Source organism: Cannabis sativa, chromosome 5 (genome assembly GCF_029168945.1).
Source record: "Cannabis sativa cultivar Pink pepper isolate KNU-18-1 chromosome 5, ASM2916894v1, whole genome shotgun sequence".
NCBI classification, from domain to species: domain Eukaryota; kingdom Viridiplantae; phylum Streptophyta; class Magnoliopsida; order Rosales; family Cannabaceae; genus Cannabis; species Cannabis sativa.
Window position 1 is genome coordinate 2581178 of NC_083605.1, and position 26216 is coordinate 2607393.

Genomic DNA, 26216 nt, shown 5'->3' on the forward strand with positions numbered 1-26216 from the left:
TCGCGGCCCTTGTAACACAATTTCATCAAGAATATTATATACATAGCAATGATTGCTATCAAAGCTCACAAGATAACCCCGATCACAAATCTGACTAATGCTAAGTAGATTAGCTTTTAGTCCTTCAACCAACATGACATTCTTTAGTTTAGGAAGCCCTTCGAACTTGAGAGTTCCCATTCCTATGACTTTACCAGTAAGACCGTTACCAAATGTAACTTCTCCACAGTGCATTGGTCTTATGTTCACAAGAAATTCTTTTTCACCGTCATGTGTTTGGAACAACCACTATCAAAATACCACATGTTAGAAGCAACAGTTTTAAAACAAGTAGAACCTACCAAGCATTTGTTTTTGACAACCCATTTTTGTTTTTGTAAAACATGTTTATTTCCAATGTAATTAGATTTAAACATGTTATGCATGGTTATGCATTTAGGTCGAATGTGACCTTTTACTCCACAAAAATGGCAAATAGGAATGAAACGTCTTCCTTTCCCTTTAAAATTGTCAAACTTACCGTGCTGCTTCTTTTCTGTAACAACAGAGTGCTTTGCTGTCGAGACAGAAACCTGCGAGGTAGAAACAGTTCTTCCAGAAACAAAACTATTAGTGGTATTAGACACAGGTTGATTTGGAACATAACCCTTGACCCGGCATGATTGGTTTGGCCAGATTTTTGAATTTTTTCAAAGATGGTGGAACCTGGATTTAACATTTTAACATTCTTTTTAATGTTATCAATTTCCTTGGTTAAAGAAATAATTTTTGACTCTTTTAAAGACAATTCAGATTCACAACATTTGAGTTTATCTTCCAACTCATTAATGTTGTTACACAAAATTTTATTATCTTTAACCAGGGAGCGATTTTCAGCACTAGTTTCCAACCACTTACCAAACATTACCTTGTAGGATTCAATCATGGAATCCTCATCAATTTCTGACTCATCTGATTCGGATCTGGATTCTTCCTTGTTGTCATTGATCAGGATATTGTTCAAGCAAATGCTTTTTCCTTTTTCCTGCAAATTTCTTGACAAAACACTTGTTAGGACAACTTTTTCTTTTTCATCCTCACTACTCTCAGAATCATCACTCCAAGTAACATTCAATCCCTTTTTATTTTTCTTTAAGGTATTAGCACATTCGGATTGAGTGTGACCAAAACCTTCACATTCTCTACATTTAATACCCTTTTTATTGTTAGATGGAAAAGGTTTAGAGGGAATGATACCAGAAATGTTACCTTTTGGGTTCTTTGAAAAGAACTTTTTATTTCCACCAGATTTCATGAATTTTTGGAAATTTTTTGCCAATAGAACCATTTCATCATTATTTTCATCATCAGAAACAATATTTTCAGAAGCATTAAAGGCAATACCTTTGCTTTTCTCATTCGAGAGATTTTGCTTACTCTTTTTCTTGATTTGTTGATTCAACTCAAAGGTTCTTAAAGATCCCATGAGTTCCTCAACCTTCATTTTGCCAAAATCTTTTGCCTCTTCCATTGCAAGCAATTTTGTATCAAACCTGTCAGGAAGAACTCGAACAATTTTTCGAACCAAGACAGATTCATCTAGTTTTTCTCCCAAGGCAAAAAACTCATTAGAAATATCAGATAATCTTTCATAGAAATCATTTAAAGTTTCAGTATCTGACATTCTCAATTCATCAAATCTAGTTTGAAGCATGGTAAATCGTGATCTCTTTACATCAGCAGTACCTTCAAATTGAATTTGAAGGATTTCCCATGCTTCTCTTGCAGATTCACGAGATGAGATTAATTTAATAAAACCTTCACCAACACCATTAAAAATAGCATGTAAAGCCTTATTATTATAACCAGACAGTTTTTCATCTTCAGTGGTCCAACTGAGTTCAGATTTTACCTGAGTATTACCTTTTTCATCATTTTCAGTAGGTTGAGACCAACCTGTAAGAATAGCTCTCCATGCTTTCTCATCTTGCGATTTGATGAAAGCTCTCATCCTGACCTTCCAATAAGGATAATTCGACTCATTCAATAGAGGAGGTCTAGAGATGGAACTTCCTTCTGCAAACAAAGACATCTCACTCAAAACAAGTTAAACGGAATAACCTCAAGATCTCACTAAGAATTTAGTGACTTGCTCTGATACCAATTGAAATTCCGTATTTTAATATTCCCAGTTTGATTATTTAATTAAATGATTAATTAAATGCGGAATAATAAAACTGGTACTGAAAACAGTTTTCTGTAGTTACAGAATGCAACTCTGTAACTCCAGAGAAACCCAGAAAAACAAACAGTGCATAAAAGTAAAAACACACAAGATTTTTGTACATGGTTTCAACAATCCTTTCGCAGTTGTTACTAGTCCACGGGGCCACGCCCAGAGATAAGATTCATTAGATCGGTATCAAAAATACAAAGTAATTGACTTATGCATAAATAGACTCCCTCTTATTGTATGCCGCAAGCTTGATGTATTCCACCTACTAACCGAATGTTGATAAAACTCCAAGTGCTCGAACTCCCTTCGATCACCTTGAAGAGTGCTTGAATCCTCCCGATTCAAGGCTTAAAGGCTATCTCCCGAAAGCCTATACAACCATCTCCCGAAGGTTGTGTGCTTGTATCCTCCCGATGCAAGACTTCAAAAGCAATCTCCCGAAAGCTTGTAAATACCCTTCTCCCGAAGGTGCACTGATGTTCTTCTTCGTTGTAGACTTGAATACAGACTCAAGACAATACAAACAACAAATAAACAGAGTAAGAGTAGAACAACTCTTCTCTACAAAACAAAGACACTCTTTTCTTATGATATGAAAGTGAATAAAAGAGTTAACATAACAAAGACACTCTTTCCTTAAGATATGAATATAATTCTAAGTGTGTGAAAGAGATGCAAAACCTAGCTACTATAAGATGTATTTATAATGAATATACATCTCATAGACAGCTTACATTCGGTCTGAACAAGACCTCAACCCACTAGAAACTTCCCTAAAATAATTCTTCAATCAGTCCAGGAATTTCCGTTTCTGTACCTACAGAATCGTGGGCAGTAACTACAACTTTCCTTTTATAGAAAAGGAAAGTCTAGCTCCGGTTTTCTCTTCAAGAAACCTGATCTAAGAAAATGGGAAACTCAACACAAGATCAGATTACACAGCTGGTTAGATAAAAACGAAATGGGTAACCAAACTTACCATTTTTACCTTTTTTCCAAAAATAGGAAAGCTAGACAACTTTCCTTTCAAGTTTGAATACACCAAATAGGAAACCATATTAATGTATACCAGCCGAAAATATACAATAAATAATAAAATATTTTTGTCAATTAAATGTGCCAAAAATGGAATTAACACTGGCCACGTCTCGAAGCTCTCTCTCAGGGATGGTTCCCTTACAGGCAAGATCAATCCCTCCTTGCTTAATCTCACACATCTAGCCAACTTAGACTTGAGCTTAAACAATTTTGAGGGAATTCAAATTCCAAGTTTTGTGGGTTCTCTTGTGAGTTTAAGATATCTTAACCTCACATATGGAGAATTCAAGGGAATGATTCCCCAACAACTTGGAAATCTCTCAAGTTTACTCTATCTTGGGCTTGGACATAATTTAGACTTATATGTTGACAATCTTCATTGGGTCTCTAGTCTTTCTTCATTGGAATCACTAGACTTATCTTATGTTAATCTTAGTAAGGCATATGATCATTGGCTTTTAGCATTAAATATGATCCCTTCCTTGCAAGAATTACGCTTGTCCTATTGTTATCTTAGTCATATTCATTTTCCATCTCACATAAATCTTACATCCCTTGAGACACTTGACCTGAGTTACAACTCTCTTAAGCTTGGAGGTTCAATTCTTTGCACCTTTCGAAATAACATGAGCCTTTTAATATATCTTGATTTGTCTAGCAATAACATAAACTCTGTCATTCCCAATTGCTTTTATAGTTTTTCCAATCTTGAACACCTCCACCTTTCTAATACTAATCTGCATGGAATTATCTCAAGTGATGTAGCAAATTTGACCTCTATAGTCAATTTAAACTTGAGGGGTAATGCTCTAGCAGGAAAAATCCCTTCATTTATGGGAAAACTATGCAATTTGGAAGAATTTGATTTAGCAGGCAATAATTACAAAGGCAGCGTCTCAATGGTTTTCGAAAGCTTGTCAGGTTGTCTTTCTAAAAGTTTGAAGTCATTGAATTTGGGAGGAAATTCGTTTGATTCATTCACTGGCCAAATCTTGGAAACTTACATGAGACATTTTAAAAAATTACATGTTCTTTCACTTAGAAATAATATATTTTCTGGTCCCATTCCATTGTCAATATTTGGAAACTTAATATCCTTGAAGACATTAGATCTTTCTTCAAATAATTTCAGTGGACCTCTTCCAGAATTCCATGCTTCTCTCTCAAAGTTAGAATCCCTTTCTATTGACTGAAACAAATTAAGTGGGTCAATTCCAAAAAGTCTTCAGTCTCTCTCAAAATTAAAACACCTCTCCATTTCAAATAACCAATTAAGTGGGTCACTTCCAACAAGTCTTGGGTCTCTTGCAAATTTAGAAATTCTTTGGATCGACTCAAATAATTTCAAAGGTGATGTGTCTCAAGTTCATTTTGCCAATCTCACAAAGCTCAAGTTCATACTTGCTTCTGGAAATAAACTAAGCATGAAAGTAGGTTCAAATTGGGTTCCTCCCTTTTCTCTCCTGGTCTTGGAATTGAGAAATTGGAACTTGGGTCCTCATTTTCCTATATGGCTAAAATCACAAAAAAATATTTCTCAAATCGACATCTCCAACACTGGAATTTCAGGTGTCATTCCTCAATGGTTTTGGAATAATTTTGTTTCTAATCATTTTATTAGAGTTGACATTTCTGAAAACCAAATCTATGGGGAAATTCCTAATTTTCCAAATGATGTTTCATGTTTACTAAACATGAGTTTCAACAAGTTGACAGGTCTAATACCACGTATTCCAATTTCGGACATGTTAGATCTTTCAAATAATTACTTGTAGGGTAATATTTCTAATTTTCTTTGTGATCCAACATCTTATCAAAGAGAGGTATTAAGACTTTATCTTAACAACAATTTTTTATCAGAAACATTTCTGATTGTTGGATGTATTGGTCGAAATTAATAATGATAGACTTGGATAACAATAATTTGAATGGAATTATTCCAAGCTCTATTGGCTTTTTAAGAAATTTAGAATCATTGCATCTTCGCAATAATAGCCTTGTTGGAGAAGTACCAGAATCTCTTAAGAATTGTTTGGCTTTATCTGGACTTGATCTTGGTCTTAATAAGTTGGTGGGAACTATACCAAGATGGATCGGAAGTCTTCCAAGCTTGGGCCTTCTTGTTCTCCGTTCAAACAACTTGACAGGTCTTATTCCAGCCGAGTTGTGTAAGCTTCTCATACTTCAAATATTGGATACTGGAAATAACAATTTGATGGGGAAAATACCAAGATGTTTCAAAAATTTAACTTCATTTTACTTTAGTGTTGATACTCAAGAGGCTAGAGAGAATGTGAATCTTGTTGTTAAAGGAAGGGAAGGACAATACAACACCATCTTATTTCTCGTGCGTGTCTTAGATTTCTCAAGGAACCAATTATCAGGTGAAATCCCAGAAGAACTTACAAGTCTTCAAGGATTACAATCGTTGAATTTGTCAAGAAACTATTTGAGTGGGAACATTCCAATAGAAATTGATAATATGATATGGTTGGAATCTCTTGATCTCTCAAGGAACCATTTGTTCGGTCACATTCCTAAAAGTTTGTCAAGTTTATCATTCTTGAGTCACTTGAACTTGTCATACAACAACTTGTCGGGACAAATTCCAATAGGCACGCAATTGCAAAGCATGGATGCTTCTAGCTTTATTGGCAACAAATTGTGTGGACCACCGCTCAAAAAGTGTATTGAAGATCATGACACAACGCATTCAAATGGAAGTAAGGAAGATGGTGAATATTGGTTCCGATTGGGCATAGGAATGGGGTTTGGAGTGAGCTTTCTTGGTGTTATTGTTACGTTAGTGGTATGCGAATTTTGAAGACGTGCTTACTTTTGGTTTTTCGAAGAGTATTTGTGGAATAAGTTTGTGGACTATTTTATCAAAATAAAGTACATGTTTTGAAAGTATTTGTGTCAATCATGTTTTAAAGTCTTTTTTTGTAATAAGGAAAGTGTTAGTTTTGTCTTCTTTTTTTTTTCTTTGTAAGTTTGTTTCAGGTATTATCATTTTGGGAGATATCCCCATTTATGGTTTCAAAAAGTTTTAAGAGTTTAATAAAAACATTGTGTGTTTTGCAATACTTGCTTTTCTCATTCTTTTTTTATGTGTTCTAATTATTTTGTATAGTTGATTACTAATAATAATGTGTTTTTGTTTGCTTGAGCAAAAGAAATGTGTATTATCGCTTTTGAAAATGTATTGTGGTTAGGAATTTTGTAGACTTGTTTACATATCTTAATATATCATTGCATATATATATATTAATATATATAGAGAGAGAGAGAAGAAGAGTTATAAATGTATATATGTAAGCAAATTGAAAGTGTTACAAGTATCGTCCTATTAAATCCTGTGAGTTGCGAACCACTAGGCGACAGGTCCCTGTCTGTGAGCCCTATAGCTGTGAAGGCCTCTTTAAAATAGATATACGGAGCTCCCTTTATCTACAAGTATTTAGCCACGACTTTATTTGCGAGGTTTTCGGCAACCAATTAAATGAGATAATGATGAGAGATTTGGAATAATTAATGCAGATGATTTTTACGTGGTTCGGGCATTAATAAGCCGTAGTCCACGAGTCTTTTTTATTAATGAGAGCTTTTATACAGAGAATGTTCTTGGTGAGTTTCTCTCTCTCTCTTGTTTTATTTTTTTGATCGATCTTGGCCCCCTTCTCATTTTGTTCAGGGGTATTTATAGAGTTTGGTAATAGTAGCTAAAAAGGGATAACTTGTCTTTGAGTGCCAATAATGTATGAGCACAAGTTCCCAGGAGATACAAAATAGGGAATGCATGACCTATGTCGTAGGTATCATAGGGATTATGTGAGATTAATCTTTATCGTTCTTTGATTGATGTGATTCTTCATAATGGAGCCGTCACTAGCCCCTTTGATTATCGTGTAATCACCGTAAACTATGCTTACGTTGTCTGACATGTTCTCTTTTGGGCGTTCCAAGACAATTTTCACATGTTGTATTAAATGTGAGGTGACTGTTTGAATAGGTTCTCCTACTCCCGGAGATGCTTCGTTATATTTCTAGCTCCCGGAGAGGAAGGACATGCTTTATGTACTTCTCCGGGGGCTTACTTCCTGAAGTACACTTATCCGTCTATATATGTCAGCTAGTTCTCAATTGAGGTGTCTTTTTGATCCACGTGTCATACGCAGCCGCGGCTACGTATTTTGAGAAAAATCCGAGACAACAATCAAAATAGATAATTTTATTTATTAGTTGATCGATTTAATTTTTGGTAAGTACACCCTAACTATTTATTTATTCTGATTAAACACCACCAGTTAATTGTCCATATAATTATAAAATTTCAAATAGATCATTAAGGGTTCGTTTGGTATGCCGTATTACACCATATTCTATTGTATAGTATTATATTGAATTGTATTTCATGCAATATTTTTATGTAAAAATATATATAGTATTGACTTGTATGGACACATAAATATATAATATTTTAGTATAATTAAAGTTTAATATAGTATTATATAAAAGGATGATATATAATAATCCAATTTAATATATTAAAATACAATACAACTTAATACAACGTACCAAACGAGACCTAAGAATATTTTTAAACCCTAAAATTGTTAATCAAGAACAAAGCTTTGATCGGAAGGAATCGTCCATTATTAAATTCTGAATAATAAGGTAGATGGTCATAGTGTCAGAAAAGATAATAATAAATTTAAGATGAATTTGTATACTAATATAGAATATGATGATATATAATAATTAAGTATGTGTAGCTGATTGATTCATAGTAATTATTATAATATTTGATAGTGCAATACTATCAACTGAATCTTTATCTCCAAATCTCTAAATAAGGATAATTTTTATTTATCTCATTATCAAAAGGTATATAATTATGATGAGACAATATGTTTTATAGAGTTAGGGAAGGGATTTAGCTACATAATTCTAGTTAGACTGGATCTGTTAATCAAAAGTTTCAGTTTATTAAAAAAGCTCACACGTTTACTTCAACTAACTTTTGCGCACACAAATACTAAGCCCATCAATTATTGATCACTAACAATACAGCAACAAACTATGCAATCACGCTAAATAAAAGTCTAACACAGAATAGGAAAGAATTTATAATCAGTGTTATAATACCGGATAAACTTATAAATACGTATATAATATATATTCATATGGGTATTCATTATATATAATACAGAGTTGATGATATTGTAGACGTAATAGCAAAACTGAGTCCAGGAGAGATTAAAACAAACAACTCAGTCAAAGATACAAATAATAATGAATTCGATTATTAAACTAAATACATATATAAAGAAATATCGGTCATATATATGTCAATATTATATTTCTCAAGATTTTAAACAAAAACCAAAATTTGAATATTTCTCAAGTTGACTTTTGACGAATTGAAGGGTTGATGGAGCAGAGTACGTACTAGGGGTGGTTTCGAAATGGAACATATAATTTACGATTTATTGGTAATTTTGAAATGGAACCTCATCCTTAAAGTATAACATAAAATAGATTAAGTGAAATTATAGAGTAGAAAAATTTTGAATGTTGAACTGGACTATATTAAATTTAAGTAATGATAATGATTTGAATTTATACTAAACATAATTTGTCAGATTTTGAGTGGCTAAACAATATATATATATGTAATAGTATTTGGGAATACTATGTAATTGTGTGTGTAACAAGTAATCAAAAGAAAAGTGCTAACGTAATACAATACTATAATATTTTAATTAATGTCATTATTAAGGTTGTTTCGGAGAAGAAGAGACTTCCCACATCAATATATATATATAGAGAAGTTATCAAGTTTATACATCTTACTATATATCCTTTAAATTATCAATCTTTAATTACAAGAAATAACCATGCATTATTATTATCAAGTTACACTCATTATAATTTTATTATATGTAATTGTTGCAAAGGGAGACACCAACTCCAACTCCACACTCTGCATTGAAACAGAAAAGCAAGCTCTTTTGAGTTTCAAGAAGTATTTGGTTGATGATGATAACAAATTGGTGTCGTGGAATGTTTCTGAAGAAGAAGATTGCTGCAAATGGGCTGGAATTTCTTGCAACGTTCTTACTGGCCACGTCTCAAAGCTTTCCCTTAAGGATGGTTCTTTTACAGGCAAGATCAATCCCTCCTTACTTAATCTCACACATCTAGTTAACTTAGACTTGAGCTTAAACAATTTTGGAGGGATTCCAATTCCGAGTTTTGTGGGTTCTCTTGTGAGTTTAAGATATCTTAACCTCACAGATGGAGGATTTAGCGGAATGATTCCCCACCATCTTGGAAATCTCTCAAGTTTGCTCTATCTTGGGCTTGGAGATAATTATGACTTATATGTTGACAACCTTCATTGGATCTCTAGTCTTTCTTCGTTGGAATCTCTAGACTTATCTAGTGTTAATCTTAGTAAAGCATCTGATCATTGGCTTTTAGCAATAAATATGATCCCTTCCTTGCAAGAATTACACTTGTTCTATTGTTATCTCACTCATATTCATTTTCCATCATCTCACATAAATCTTACATCCCTTGAAACACTTGACTTGAGTTACAACTTTCTTGAGCTTGGAGGTTCAATTCCTTGTACCTTTCGAAATAACATGAGCCTTTTAAAATATCTTGATTTGTCTCGCAATAATATAGACTCTGTTATTCCTAAATGCTTTTTTAGTTTTCCCAACCTTGAACACCTCCACCTTTCTAATACCAAACTGCAGGGCATTATCTCAACTGACATAGCAAATTTGAGCTCTTCTATTGTCAGTTTGGACTTGTCAATTAATGCTCTATCAGGAAAAATACCAACATCCATGGGAAAACTTTGTAAATTGGAAGAATTTAATTTGGCACTCAATAGATACAAAGGTAGTGTTTCAATGATATTTCAAAGCTTGTCAGGTTGTCTTGCAAAAAATATGAAGTCGTTGAATTTCTTTGATTCCTTTGATGGTCAAATAGTGGATAAAATAAAAGAGTTTGAGAATTTAGGTGATTTTTTTCTTCATTCTAATAGATTTTCAGGGCCCATTCCAAATCTAATATTTACAAACTTAAAATCATTGAAGTCATTAAGTCTTTTTTCTAACCGTTTCAGTGGACCTCTTCCAGAAAGCTTGGCCTCTCTCTCAAAGTTAGAATCCCTCGATATTTCAGATAACCATTTAAGTGGTCCTCTACCAAAAAGTCTTGGGTCTCTCTCACAATTACAAACACTAACAATTTCCAATAACCATTTCAGTGGTCTTCTACCAGAAAGTCTTGGGTCTCTCACTCAGCTAGAATCCCTCCGTATTTCAGATAACCATTTAAATGGTCCTCTACCAAAAAGTCTTTGGTCTCTCTCAAATTTAGAATATCTTTCTATCGCATCAAATTGTTTCGAAGGTTATGTGCATGAAGTTCATTTTTGAAAAACTGTGTTTTTGCAAATGTCAGTTGTATATAAGAAAATATAAAAACTGTAAGCGTTTGCAGCAGCAGAAAGTAATTCTGCTACAGCAAAACTGAACAGGCAGAATATAAAATATTTGCAGAAAAATAAATAACTTGACACAAGAGATTTATACGTGGTATCAGTGTTCTCACGAACACTCCTAGTCCACGGGGCCACGCCCAGAGAATGAAATCAATTAATAAAGTATCAAAATTACAAAGACAATTGACTTAAACAAGTTTAGACTCCCTCTAAAGTATTGCCGCAATCCTTTGTAATCCACTTTATGAATCTGACTTCTTGAAACACCTTCAAGCCCGAACTCCCTTCGTCTTTGAAGTGTGAGTGCTTACTTCCTCCCGAAGTAAGGCTTTAGCAAGTCTTCTCCCGAAGACCAAGTGCTTACTTCCTCCCGAAGTAAGGCTTTATCAAGTCTTCTCCCGAAGACCAATCTCTTGTTCAGTCAAGTAGTTCTTCACAACCTCTAGGATAGAGTAAGAACAGAAATAGAACAACTAGAACCTAGGTGAACAACTAGGCTCTCACAAAACAAAGAAACACTCTCTTCTCTCAAAAGATAAATGTAGAAAATGAATAATGGAAGAGGTAATTCGAATGGTTGCTCTCTAGGCTCTATTTATAGATCATAGAAACCAAAGAGGCAACCACAAGTTCGAATTAGCAGCTGTACAAAGACTTTCCAAAAACCAACACGATCTGCTACAACAGATTCGGTTGCTGACGAACGGATACGCCCGAAACGGAAACTTACTAAAATCGGGTCCGATCTTCTTTCAAAGCTTGATTCCTGCCAAAAACAGATTAGATATTCTGATTGTATCAAGATACAATCGAAATTAATAAGGAAAAGGCAATAATCAAAGTTTCCCTTAAAATGACAACTTTCCAAAAGAGAATTCCTTCTCTTTTGAGAAGTTTTCAACAAAGGAAAGTTCGAATTTGAAAGTGCAACTTTCCAAACAAGGAAAATGGCAACTTATAACCGAATAAAAGAGGTAAGATTTCGAAAATGAATGCATAGCAATCTTACCATAAAAAGGAAAAATTATTTTGTCACCTAACTTGCCAAAAAAGGACTTTACAATCTCCCCCTTTGGCACTTTAGATGAACAAAATAATTTTTACCATAAAGTACCTGCAATGCAAAGTTAGCAAGAGCAACCTATATTACTCCCCCTGAGTAACACAATCGATTATCACAATAAAAACAAAGAACATGCTAACTTTAAATAATAAGGAACATTAAGTTCACAGGTACTAACAAACCACAACTCCCCCTGAAAAAAGAGTCCAGAGTTGGGCAACAAAAAAATAATATCTCTCCCCCTTTTTGTTTATCGGAGTGCCAAAGTAAACAAAGAACAAAAATTAACCAAAGTTTAATGAAAAAAGAACCAAACGAAAACACTTTAATTTTTGTAGAGTTGAATCAAGGTGGACAGTTGCCTGGACATGTCATGCTGGACATCAGCCATTGCTTCAAGACGAGTGTACACATTCTGAAGTTCAGACTTGACTTCCAGGAGCTCTGCACGGCGAGCACGAACTTGCACCGGCGAAGCGACGACGTACCAGCCTTTGGCCGTTTTTGGAACACACCATCAAAATACTCAGAAGGTTGGAAAGTAGGGCCAGTGATGGGAGGCTCAAGTGTTTCATGTGCTTGGGCCACATTCTTCTGAGAGGATAAAACCTTATAGATTAAATTTGGAAACACAAGTTTGAAGGTTGGCTTTTTACCTCTTCGAAAGGAGACAATCTGGTTGAGAATATGAGAGGCTAGATCAATGGAAGTTCCAGATGTGATGCGGTATAGGAGTGTAGCCACTTCTTGAGACACCACGGTCTTGTTCGAATTTGGAACCCAATTGCTTAGTGCAAACCGCATAAGGGAAGCATGAGCAAAAGTGAGGTGAGTAATTCGAAGACTCTCCCCTGGTTTCAATTCTGAACGTGCACCAGTGAGTTCAGAGTGCATCAAGTCACGATCCATGGACATCACAGCATTGGAGACATTCTCAGGCAGTTGCAGGGCCTGAGCAATGTCCTTTTCAGAAAATGAGAACCAATGACCCCTAACATACACTCTTCTATACAGTCTAGAGTTCTCATCAAGGAAATCATCAGTAAGATTAGCATAAAACTCTTTAATAATGTTAGCAATGAATCCAATAAAACCAGTAAGAGTGTGTTCCCATTGATGAAATTGAATGAACTTTACAATACCATACACACGATGGGCATGCAAATCATAATTCCTCTCACTTTCAAACTTACGAGTTGCATAAAGATTCCAGTCACGCTCATTGTCTCGATAGTAAAAAGTTGGACAGCCAGAGATAGAGGAAGGGATATTACCAGATGGAGGATCTTCCATGGGCTGCTTGCCTTTGGCGACGGCAGAGGCCTTTCTTTGCGAAGCGAGTTTTGAACGAGGAGGCTCTGGCTCAAGTTCTGTGTCCTCACTGTCCTTCTCAGTATGCAGAGAAACTGATTTGTCTGAAGAGACTTCCATTGGATCCTCTTCTTCTGAACTGGAACTCGAGGAAGCCGAGGGAGGATTGGTCTTGAGTTTCTTCTTGGCTGGAGGAGCAGACTTCTCTCGAGATTGAGAGGCTTGAAGTTCTTTCTCAGCCGAGGCTTGCTGGGCTCGAGTTCGAGTGGAAGGGCCTGTTGGAGTGGTGCCGGCCATTGATGCGGCGGGGAGGAGGAACAGCCAATGGAGGAGGAGATTCCTTCGAGGATTCAGAAGAGGAAGTCCAGGTGCGATAGGGCCTTACAGATTTGCGAGCCACTTGCTTGGGTGGACGTTTTGACTTCACGGCTTGAGATTCACGCTGGGGAAGCGATGAATCTCCAGGCTTTGCAACAGCAGGAGGAGGAACTGAGGCAGCAGGGGGTGCACTAGAAGGAGTTGGGACGGTTTCTTCTAATTTTTTTGAGTGCCCTAGATTCTTGGTTCTCACCATTTTGAAACTGAAAGAGAAGATGAATAGTGTTTGACAGAGAAACAAGAAAGGGGGTTCGGGTAGGTGGTGAAATAAGTGACAAAATTTGGTTTATATAACCTTGGAATCAAAACAAGAAAAAGGAAACCAATTTTGAAAATTCAAAATGAAACCGCCAGCCCATGAACCAAAAGAGGAAACCGCCCACTTCTCAACTCCTTTCCCCTTTTTTTTTTAAAAAAAAAAAATAAAAGGAAACTAGAAATGCCAACAAATTTTTCCAAAAATAAAGCAATCTTTCAAGAAAAAAAGACACATTACCATATAAAGATTAATCTTTACTTGGAAAAATATCATAATAAATCAAAGAAAGAATGAATGTTGATACTTACCATTTATGCACAAGATTTTCCTTGACCCATGAAGCAAGTCACACGCCTCCCTCTTTTTTTTTTTTTTTTTTTATTTTAAAATAAAATCGAAACAAAACAAATAATGTGTACAGTGAGTATATGTGATTCGAATCAAGCAGAGAAATCAAATATCATTGACAATTGACAAAGTAGATTACATGTTATGCTTTCAAGGAAAATAACTAATTAGAATCTCATGAGATGATCATACTTAATTGATGTTGAGGAAAAAGATATGCATGTTACTGAGAATTGTGAACCAGGATTATTACTTTAATTTTAATAGAGGAGACTTACAGAGTTGAACACACTTATCAGACATAAGTGTGTGCAGTGAAAATAGGATCATTGTCCTTGGCATGATTTTTTATTTTCGCCTTTTTCAAATTGATCCCGCAACTGGATGCTTTCACACCATACTGAAGGTAGCCCTTTTCTATGGTAGTGCATCCTCATCATAGTTGCTAATTACAATGTTCCAGCTTACTCATCAGATGGCTTTCACACTTCAGTATGGGTAGCTCTATTCCAGCAAGGGGCCTGACAAGCATGAAACAAAAATTGCTCAACTCTGTATAAGAACATTTTTTAATCCCAGACACAAATAAAGAGTAACATGAATCTTTTAACACAACATCACAAAGTATGATCAGACAGAGATCCTAACTAATTATATTCCAAAAGCATAAACATGATTTGTCAAAAACAATGATAGAAGAATTAGAGCTAGAGAAGAATCACACAACACTATTGTACACGAATGATGAACGGATAAAATTAAACAATGCAAACTCCCAAAGACTTTCTGAGGGAGTCAAAGCGACTTGCATCTAGGGCCTTTGTGAAAATATCAGCTAATTGTTTTTCAGTATCAACATATTCTAATTGCAATGATTTATTTTCAACAAGTTCCCTAATAAAGTGATGTCTTATATCAATGTGCTTTGTTCTAGAGTGTTGAACAGGATTTTTGGAAATATTTATGGCACTAGTATTGTCACAAAAAATAGTCAAAACACCCAAATCAAACCCATAATCAATCAACATTTGTTTCAACCATAATAGTTGAGTGCAACAACTGCCAGCAGCTATGTACTCAGCTTCGGCAGTGGATAAGGAGATGGAATTCTGTTTCTTGCTATGCCAAGATACTAGGTTATTCCCAAGAAAGAAGCACCCTCCACTTGTGCTCTTTCGATCATCAGCATTTCCTGCCCAATCTGCATCACTAAAACAAGCAAGATTTGAATTGGTATCTTTCGAGTACCAAATTCCATAATCAGGAGTGCTATTAACATATCTAATAATCCTTTTTACAGTTGATACATGAGATTCCATAGGATTACTTTGATATCTAGCACACACTCCCACACTGTAACATATATCAGGACGACTAGCAGTTAAATACAAGAGACTTCCAATCATGCTACGATAGAGTGTAGTGTCTACCTTTACTCCATTCTCATCTTTTGTTAATTTCAGAGTGGTGCTCATAGGAGTACTTACCTGCTTAGCCGATTCAAGGCCAAATTTCTTGACAAGGTTCTTAGCATACTTGCTTTGAGATACAAATGTACCTCCTTCCATTTGTCTCACTTGAAGACCAAGAAAGAAATTAAGCTCACCAACCATGCTCATTTCAAATTCACTTTTCATTTGATCAACAAATACCTGCACTTCATGGTTAGATGTAGACCCAAAAACTATATCATCAACATAAATTTGAGCAATGATAAAATCAGATTTTATATGTTTGATGAAAAGAGTTTTATCCACACTACCTCTGTGATAGCCATGAGAAAGTAAAAATTGAGTCAACCTTTCATACCAAGCTCGAGGAGCTTGTTTCAGACCATACAAAGCTTTTTCAAGTTTGTATACATGGTCTGGAAATTGAGGATCTTCGAATCCTTTTGGTTGCTCAACATAAACTTCCTCATTCAAAATACCATTAAGGAAGGCAGATTTCACATCCATTTGAAACAATTTAATATTGAGAATACAAGCAATACATAAAAGTAAACGTATTGATTCTAATCTTGCAACAGGAGCAAAAGTTTCATCAAAATCAATACCTTCTACCTGAGTGTACCCTTGTGCCACCAAACGAGTCTTGTTTCTTACAATTGTACCGAACTCATCACTTTTATTTTTGAACAACCACTTTGTTCCAATAACATTTATACCTTTTGGTCTTCGGACCAAAATCCATACCTTGTTGCGAACAAATTGGTTGAGTTCCTCTTGCATTGCATTGAGCCATTCCTCAAAGGTCATGGCTTCCTTCACATTTTTCGGTTCATATTGAGAAACAAAGCAAAGAAAGCTGATTAAATTAATATACCTTCTGCGAGTTACCATGCTTTCTTCAGGATTTCCAAGGATGAGATCTTTTGGATGATTCAGTTTGACTCTGGTGCTTGGTTCTTTCTGAATAGAGTCAGTGATGATGTTTGGATGAGTCAAGATAGGCGGTTACGGTTCTCCGGTTTCGGTTGCGACGACGGATTCGTCATTTGCGGCATCGGCAATGGGTTCTGTTTGCATCGGGATCTGCCGTTACAACTTTTGGAGGAGTATCCATGAGACTATCTATCTTGGCTTCTGTGGAAAATTCTGAAAAATCTCTAAAATCATCAACAACCACATTAGCTGATTCCAAAACAGTTTGAGTTCTCATGTTATAAACACGATAAGCTCTACTGCTTAAGGAATATCCAATAAACACACCAACATCACTTTTTGCATCAAATTTACCAATATGCTCACGATCTCTATAGACATAACACACACATCCAAAAACATGAAAATGACTTACATTGGGGCGCTTACCTTTCCAGATTTCATAAGATGTTTTTGAGGTACCTGGACGAATAAACACTCTGTTTATTATGTAGCAAGCTGTGTTAATAGCTTCAGCCCATAATCGCTTAGTCAACTTCTTGCTATTTAACATCACTCTTGCCATTTCCTGCAAAGTTCGATTCTTCCTCTCAACAACTCCATTTTGTTGAGGAGTTTTGGGAGCTGAAAATTCATGAGTTATACCTGTAGACTTGCAAAAATCATCATACACAGAATTTTCAAACTCCTTACCATGATCACTTCGAATTCGAACAATTTTTCCAATATTACAACCTTTCTCAACTCTTAATCTCAGACAAAGAGTTTTAAAGGCATCAAAAGTGTCAGATTTTTCTCTTAAAAAATCTACCCAAGTAAAACGAGAGAAATCATCAACACACACAAAGATATATCGTTTACCATTCAAACTTTCAACTTGTATTGGACCCATTAGATCCATGTGAAGCAATTCCAATACCTTTGAGGTATTGATATCAGACACAGGCTTGTGAGTGATTTTTAATTGCTTCCCAAGTTGACACGGTTCACACTTACCTTCACTTTCCTTACCAAGCTTGGGTAGACCTCGAACAATACCTGCATTTGACGGTTTTTAGGTTTTTAAAATTAATATGCCCAAGCTTGGCATGCCACGAATCCGTGGTGTTGTTGATAGCCGAGTGACAAGTAAACACGGGGGTTAGAGTGTAACGGATTATCATTGGATCGAAATCCTTGCAATATACATTCATTGTCATCATTCATAACATAACAATGATCACTATCAAAAGAAACGATAAACCCTTGATCACAGATTTGACCGATGCTAAGTAAATTAGCCCTCAGTCCTTCAACTAACATCACATTTTTCAGTCTAGGTAACCCTTCAAAATTTAGAGTTCCCATACCAACAACTTTTCCTGATAAGCCATTACCAAAAGTGACTTCTCCACATTGCATAGGCCGAATGTTAGTCAAAAAATCCTTGTCACCTGTCATATGTCTAGAGCAACCACTGTCAAAATACCACATTTGAGATGCAGCAGTTTTATCAGAAAAACCAGCTAGACACTTCTTTTTCACCCATATTTGTTTCAAACCTTTATGTTTCTTTTGAGATTTTTTCAAATTATCAAAATAATTTGTTTTAAACAGGTTGTTCAATGTGAAACATTTAGGTCTGATATGTCCTTTTCTACCACAAAAATGACAAATGGGAACAAATCTTTTTACCTGAGATTTTACCTTTTTCGAAAATCCTGGAGATTTTGCAGCATCAGAAGCTGTTCTTGCTGCCACAGGCTGTGAAACTGTTACAGTAGAGTGTGTAGCCTCACGGTGATTCGTTGGAACACTAGATTTTACAAACTTCGTGACTCCAGAACTTTCCATTCCATTAGAACCAAGGCCTGCAAAACCTCTCTGACCTGCATTCTGAGCTTTTTCAAAAATAGAAGATCCAGGATTAAGCATTTGAACATTTTTCTTAAAGTTTTCAAGTTCCTTCTTCAATAGAGAGATTTTTTCATCTTTATCACAAACACTTGTCTCATATTCTTTTATTTTCAACTCACACATTTCAATCTTATGAGACAATTTTTTGTTCAATTTATTCAACTCTCTATTTTCAGAAGCAACCTGAATCCATTTTTCATACATGACTTTGTATGATTCAGCAAGAGATTCTTCACAGATTTCAGACTCATCTGAATCTGATTCCTCTTGTTTGGTGGTATTGTTCAGACATACCAATCTATCTTTCACCTGTGAATCACACAACACATTAGTCATAACAGAGGTTAGGGCAACATTTTCAGTACTATCTTCATCACTTTCGGTTTCATCATCACTCCAAGTGACATTGAAACTTTTCTTATTCTTTTTCAAAGTGTTTGCACACTCAGATTGAATATGCCCAAAACCTTCACATTCCCTGCACTGAATTCCCTTTTTGTTAGAGACAGATGGTTTAATGAAAGCATTACCTTTTGAACCTTTCGAAATATTCTTTTTATTTCCCATCTTTTTCATATATTTCTGAAAATTCTTAGTTAATAAAGCAATCTCATCATCACATTCACTATCAGAATTTTCATTATTAGCAACTTTCAAAGCAATACTTTTACCTTTATCAGTAATGGATTTGGGTTTGTCCTTTTGTTTAATCTGTTGATTTAATTCAAAAGTGCGTAAGGAACCCATCAATTCTTCCACTTTCATAGTGCTAAAATCTTTAGCTTCCTCCATTGCCAAAAGTTTCGTATCAAACCTCTCTGGAAGAACTCTAACAATTTTTCTCACAAGAACAGAGTCATCAAGCTTTTCTCCAAGAGCAAAATATTCATTAGCAATGTCAGATAATTTTTCATAGAATTCAGTTAAAGTTTCATTATCAGACATTCTAAGCTCATCAAATTTAGTTTGAAGCATGATAAATCTAGATCTTTTCACATCAGAAGTTCCTTCAAACTGAGTTTGAAGAATCTCCCAAGCTTCCTTAGCAGAGACACAAGATGATATAAGTTTAATGTAACCCTCACCTACACCATTAAAGATAGCATGCAAGGCTTTGCTATTGTAGGCAGATAGTTTATCATCTTCAATAGACCATTCCAGTTCGTATTTTATAATAGTATTACACGAAGAATCGTCTCAACTGGAGGAGACCAACCTGATAGAACCATTCTCCACGCCTTCTCATCTTGAGATTTGATGAAGGCTCTCATTCTAACTTTCCAGTAAGGATAGTTAGAGTCATTAAGCAATGGTGGTCTAGAAATAGAACTTCCTTCTGCAAAAAATGACATTCTAACAAAAACGTTATAGGATCACACTAAGAGTTTAGTGTCCCGCTCTGATACCAATTGAAAAACTGTGTTTTTGCAAATGTCAGTTGTATATAAGAAAATATAAAAACTGTAAGCGTTTGCAGCAGCAGAAAGTAATTACCTTTCTGCAAAACGAACGGGCGAATATAAAATATTTGCGAGAAAAATAAATAACTTGACACAAGAGATTTATACGTGGTATCGTTGTTCTCACGAACACTCCTAGTCCACGGGGCCACGCCCGAGAGAATGAAATCAATTAATAAAGTATCAAAATTACAAAGACAATTGACTTAAACAAGTTTAGACTCCCTCTAAAGTATTACGCAATCCTTTGTAATCCACTTTATGAATCTGACTTCTTGAAACACCTTCAAGCCCGAACTCCCTTCGTCTTTGAAGTGTGAGTGCTTACTTCCTCCCGAAGTAAGGCTTTAGCAAGTCTTCTCCCGAAGACCAAGTGCTTACTTCCTCCCGAAGTAAGGCTTTATCAAGTCTTCTCCCGAAGACCAATCTCTTGTTCAGTCAAGTAGTTCTTCACAACCTCTAGGATAGAGTAAGAACAGAAATAGAACAACTAGAACCTAGGTGAACAACTAGGCTCTCACAAAACAAAGAAACACTCTCTTCTCTCAAAAGATAAATGTAGAAAATGAATAATGGAAGAGGTAATTCGAATGGTTGCTCTCTAGGCTCTATTTATAGATCATAGAAACCAAAGAGGCAACCACAAGTTCGAATTAGCAGCTGTACAAAGACTTTCCAAAAACCAACACGATCTGCTACAACAGATTCGGTTGCTGACGAAGCAGATCTGCCCAGAAACGGGAAACTTACTAAAATCGGGTCCGATCTTCTTTCAAAGCTTGATTCCTGCCAAAAACAGATTAGATATTCTGATTGTATCAAGATACAATCGAAATTAATAAGGAAAAGGCAATAATCAAAGTTTCCCTTAAAATGACAACTTTCCAAAAGAGAATTCCTTCTCTTTTGAGAAGTTTTCAACAAAGGAAAGTTCAGCTGAAAGTGCAACTTTCCAAACAAGGAAAATGGCAACTTATAACCGAATAAAAGAGGTAAGATTTCGAAAATGAATGCATAGCAATCTTACCATAAAAAGGAAAAATTATTTTGTCACCTAACTTGCCAAAAAAGGACTTTACAATTTTGACAACCTCACAAAGCTCAAGGAAATAGATGCTTCTGGAAACAAATTGAGCATGAAAGTAGGCTTAGATTGGACTCCTCCCTTTTCTCTTAATGTCATGGAATTAAGAAATTGGAACTTGGGTCCTCATTTTCCTACATGGCTAAAATCACAAAGACATATTTTTAGAATAGACATGTCCAATACTGGAATTTCTGATGTAATTCCTACTTGGTTGTGGAATTTTTCTTCTGCTTATGATATTGACTTGTCCAGAAACCATATTTATGGGGAAATTCCTATTTTTCCAAATGATGGTTCTTATATGTTAAACTTGAGTTACAATAAGTTAACAGGACCATTACCTCGTATTCCAATTTCGTACATGCTAGATCTTTCAAATAATTACTTGTCTGGTAACATTTCTAATTTCCTTTGTGATCCAACGAGTTTTGCAAGAAACGTTTTGGCCCTGTATCTCGAAAATAATCTTTTATCAGGAAAGATTCCTAACTGTTGGATGTATTGGCCATCATTAAATTTGATAGATTTGGATAACAATAATCTAACTGGGAAAATTCCAAACTCTATGGGATCTTTACTTAGCTTAAAGTCATTGCATCTTCACAATAACAACCTTATTGGTGAAATACCAAAACCTATTAAGAATTGTACAGCCTTAAATGGACTCGATCTTGGTTTTAATAAGTTGGTGGGCACTATACCAAGATGGATCGGAAGTCTTCCAATGCTGCGTTTTCTTGTCCTTCGTTCTAACAACTTCACAGGTCATATTCCAGTTGAACTCTGTAAACTTTCCAAGCTTCAAGTATTAGATGCTAGTAATAATATTTTGACGGGAAAGATATCGAATTGTTTCAATAATTTAACAGCTATGACGTCTAAATCACAAAAAGATCCAATTTATTATTATTATGGCGTCAATGATCAAAGACCTAGAGAGAATGCAAATCTTGTTATCAAAGGAAGGGAAAACCAATACAACACTATCTTATACCTCTTAAGTACCTTCGATCTATCTAGCAACAAGTTATTAGGAGAAATTCCAGAACAACTTACAAGTCTCGATGCGTTGCAATCATTGAATTTGTCGAGAAATTATTTGAGTGGGAGCATTCCTAAAAAGATTGATAGTATGACTGACCTGGAATCTCTTGATCTCTCAAGGAACCGTTTGTGTGGTCATATTCCTACAGGTTTGTCAGGTTTATCATTCTTGAGTCACTTGAACTTGTCATACAACAACTTGTCGGGACAAATTCCAATAGGCACGCAACTACAAAGCATGGATGCCTCTAGCTTTATTGGCAACGAATTGTGTGGACCACCGCTCAAAAAGTGTATTGAAGATCGTGACACAATGCATTCAAATGGAAGTGAGGAAGATGGAGAAAGGGAAGATGATGAATATTGGTTTAGATTGGGCATAGGAATGGGGTTTGGAGTGAGCTTTCTAGGTGTTATTGTTTCGTTAGTGGTTTGTGGATTTTGGAGGCGTGCTTACTTTTGGTATTTCGAAGAATATTTGTGTAACAAGTTTGTGGACTATTTCATCAAAATAAATTACATGTTTTGAAAGTATTTGTGTCAGTCACGTTTTAAAGTCTTTTTTTTAGTAAGAAACGTGTTAGTTTTGTCTTCTTCTTTTTTTTGTAAGTTTATTTCATGTATTATCATTTTGGGAGACATCCCCACTTATTGTTTCAAAAAGTTCTAAGAGTTTAATTAGAACATTGTGTGTTTTGCAATGCTTGCTTTGCTCATTCTTTTTTTGTAATTTATTATTTTGTATAGTTGATTGTGTTTTTACTAATAATACCGTGTTTGTGTTTGCTTGAGCAAAAGAAATGTGTAGTATCGCTTTTGAAAATGTATTGTGGTTTAGGAATATTATAGTTCTAGACTTGTGTACATATCTTAATATATTGCAAATATATATAGAGAGAGAGTTATAAATGTATGTATGTAAGCACATATCCATACATTTCTCGGTGGATTATTGCCCTAAAATGATCAAAAGTGCTTGGATATATGCTTGTTCCCATGTTAGTGCTTTTTATGAAAATAATAAAGGAAAGAAAATCATCTTAAAAGAGGTTTGACTCAAGACAAAGACAAGAAATAAAGTTACTATATATAAAATTAAGAAAGCATCTTGTAACTTGTCAATAAACAAATTTGTATTTAAATAAGAAATGAAGAAAAAGCAATACCATAATATTTTGCATGTTCAATTCACTATCCCTAATTAACACAGTTCTAATATAAATATTTTACACTTATTTTTGAAAGCTTATTGTGTTCATCTTCACCTAATTAATTGTATAATATCAACAATAATTTGAGGAGCAAGAGGGGCATCTACCTTTAATATGTTTTCGAAATCACGAATTTGAAGCAACTCCAACTGCCATGTCAAAAGAGTAGAGGCCATGAAATGTTATCCTTCTGCAGCTCTTTTCTCTAACCGAACCGCATGCAAGCACCTCAGCCGAAGCATCCAACAAAACAAACTTCACAATATATTGTTGGTGTCATAGCTTTGTGGCACGTAGTTTGGATCAGCTGATCGAAGAACTTCCCTGTGTATCGCATTTGCAGTGCTGAACATCCGAGGATCACACTTTTCTTATCTTCTAAACATTGTCTCAAGACATCTCGAAGTGTTTTGAGCCATGAAATCCTGTCTTCTTTTGTAAGAGGGATTCCATTCTTTATTTTTTTCTGTGTTATTTGAAGGAACATAAACTTAATTTAGTAAAGCTATTAACATAAACATGGATAATAGGATATGTATACCCAAGAGAAGGATAGCTCAAATGGTCATACCAGGCTCGTTCCAATTCTATTAGGGTCTCCAGCCGGAGAAAATCTAATTGGGGTTTTTCATTATATTTATATATATTTATATATTAGGTGATTGTTACGTGACAAGCCACGTAGTGTTAGTTTTATTTAATATTTTAGTTTTTTATTTTAATTAATAATTAAAATAGTATAATTATTTGAACGATTTGTTTTATTAATATAAAATATGTGTCAGTATATTTAGTAAGTAAAACATAGTTGTGTTATAATAATATACGTTATTAATAGTAAAATGTACATTAATCTTCTAATTGAAAAAAGTTTTATTATCTCACTTCATATCTAATAATAGCTACACAACTATATATTTATAGACTTTCACATTCTTTGTAAATTACTAATAAGCACCAATAATATTTTCATATTCTAATATTTTTCAACCTTCTCCTCTTGGTGGTAAAATTAAAAATAAAACTAAAAATAAGCACAAACATATATGGTAAATACTAATTACAGCCCATTTCATCTTCTTTTTATTTTTTTAAGCCCAAGCCCAAAAATCTCTAAGCCAACACAATCAATCTTCTTCTTCTCCGATAGCAATGAGTTGCCCCTTCTGTAATTATTTATATTATTTTTTTTAATTAAATTCTCTTACATATACAATCTCACATATATATATATATTTATCTATACATTTTATTTTTTCTAGGTAATTACAGAATGGGCAACTCATATACAGTCTCACATTTATATTATCTTTTCTAGATATTTTATCTATATTTTTCTTTTTTAAAAAATAAATAAAAAAATTATTAATATTCTCTCAAGGTTTGTTAGAGAGATACGTGGCTAAGATGATTTTTTTAATTTAAAAAGAGATTATTAATATTTAAAAGATTGTTTAATTTTTTGGGTTTAATTATTGGGTTTATTTGTTAACGGGAGATCAAATGTAATCGTTAAATTTAACAGAATATTCTTTTATTTTTAAGTATATTCTGTTAAACCAAGAAATGCCGTTAGATAGGAACTTTTAATATATAAAGATATATATATATGGGTATATATTAGATAAATGTTTTTATTTTAGTTTTTAGTTTTTTTTTAAATCATAATTTTAAAATTAATAATATTTAATGTAGTAATAATCATTGAAATTTGAAAGCATGATAGTGATTTAAATAAAAACAAAAATTACTATTATACTTTGTAATAGTAATTAAAAAAAATTATTATTCATCCTAAATTTATCTTCGGAATTAATGAAATTGCTCATCTGGTTAAACTATCAAAACATTCAAATTTAATTTCAAATTTAACTAATTCTATAAATATCAAAATTTAAAAATAATTTTTAATAAAAAAAAAAACAATATGAACAAATTTATTATTAAGTGCAACACTTTAGGTGGATTAATTATATATATTTAAGTTTAAGTAACTACATGGATGTTGAACTCTTTATGTGGCAACATATAATAATTTGTTATTTTTTTTATTTAAAAACAAAAATTAATCCAATAATTAAATTAAATTTTTCTATATATATTTTTTAACAAAATATAATAGTAAAAATACAAAATATAACATATTTAAAGATCAAATTGTGGGCTTTTATATTAAAAAATTTGTTGAGCCTTGGACATGGGTCGAAGTTGTCCCACCCTTGAGTCGGTCCTAAATCATTTGTGGTTTGGTCCTACAAATTACTACAATGTGAGTCTTTAGAGGTTGTTTTTTCAACTAAATTTAAAGGAATAATTGCATAACGTACTATTTTTTGTAAAAAAAAAATTACAATTTTACGTTTGAATTTTTTTTTTTTTTACATTTTTACGATTTTCTATAGAAATAACATGAAAACAACAAAAAAACTACATTAAAGTAACATGAAAATAACATCAAAATAACAACAAAAAATATCCATGGAAATCGCGCACATTTGTCGTTTGTGCAACTACATGGCGCACAACATTGCAAAGTGGGCAATGATGCATCAAAAAACTGAGAGAATTGGAATTGAAGATATCCATGGAAATGTGTTGGATGACTTCAATGATTGGGACCCAGGTTCCTGTAGTCCCTTTGTAATTTTTTCTGGTTTTTTACTCTGTTCTTTGTTTGGTTGGGGAGTTTTCCTATTTGCTGCTTTTTTTTTCCTCTGTTTGTACTTTCCCTGTTGTTTGTTTTGAACTCGGCAAGCTTTTGCCTTTTAATGAAAGGGTGTTCTTGAACACCCCTCACTTCATCAAAAAAAAAAATAACAAAAAATAACATACAGATAACAAAAAATCAACAAGAGTACAACATAAAAAGACCGTATTTTCTGTAAATAAAATCAAAAAAATCGTAAAAATATTTAAAATTTTGTGAAACCGTATTTTTGTAATTTTTTTGTTATTTTTGTGTATTTGTGAAATTATCCCATTTTTAAAAAAGGG

The 26216-nt window shown here is 34.1% G+C and overlaps 3 protein-coding genes across 3 annotated transcripts; all 3 read left to right on the forward strand.

Annotated features, from left to right (window-relative positions):
- The first annotated feature begins 3360 nt into the window (after positions 1-3360).
- On the forward strand, positions 3361-4950 carry LOC133037754 (putative receptor-like protein kinase At3g47110). Its single transcript, XM_061115223.1, has one exon. It carries the CDS (start codon positions 3547-3549, stop codon positions 4444-4446), a length of 900 nt encoding a protein of 299 aa, XP_060971206.1. The 5' UTR covers positions 3361-3546; the 3' UTR covers positions 4447-4950.
- Positions 4951-5153: 203 nt separating this feature from the next.
- On the forward strand, positions 5154-10716 carry LOC133038073 (receptor-like protein EIX2). Its single transcript, XM_061116118.1, has 2 exons — positions 5154-6062; positions 9214-10716. Exons 1-2 carry the CDS (start codon positions 5154-5156, stop codon positions 10714-10716), a joined length of 2412 nt encoding a protein of 803 aa, XP_060972101.1.
- A 10423-nt stretch (positions 10717-21139) lies between these two features.
- LOC133038074 (receptor-like protein EIX2) lies at positions 21140-22572 on the forward strand. The gene has a single exon (XM_061116119.1). The coding sequence runs from the start codon at positions 21140-21142 to the stop codon at positions 22538-22540; it is 1401 nt and encodes a 466-aa protein (XP_060972102.1). The 3' UTR covers positions 22541-22572.
- Positions 22573-26216: the final 3644 nt, after the last annotated feature.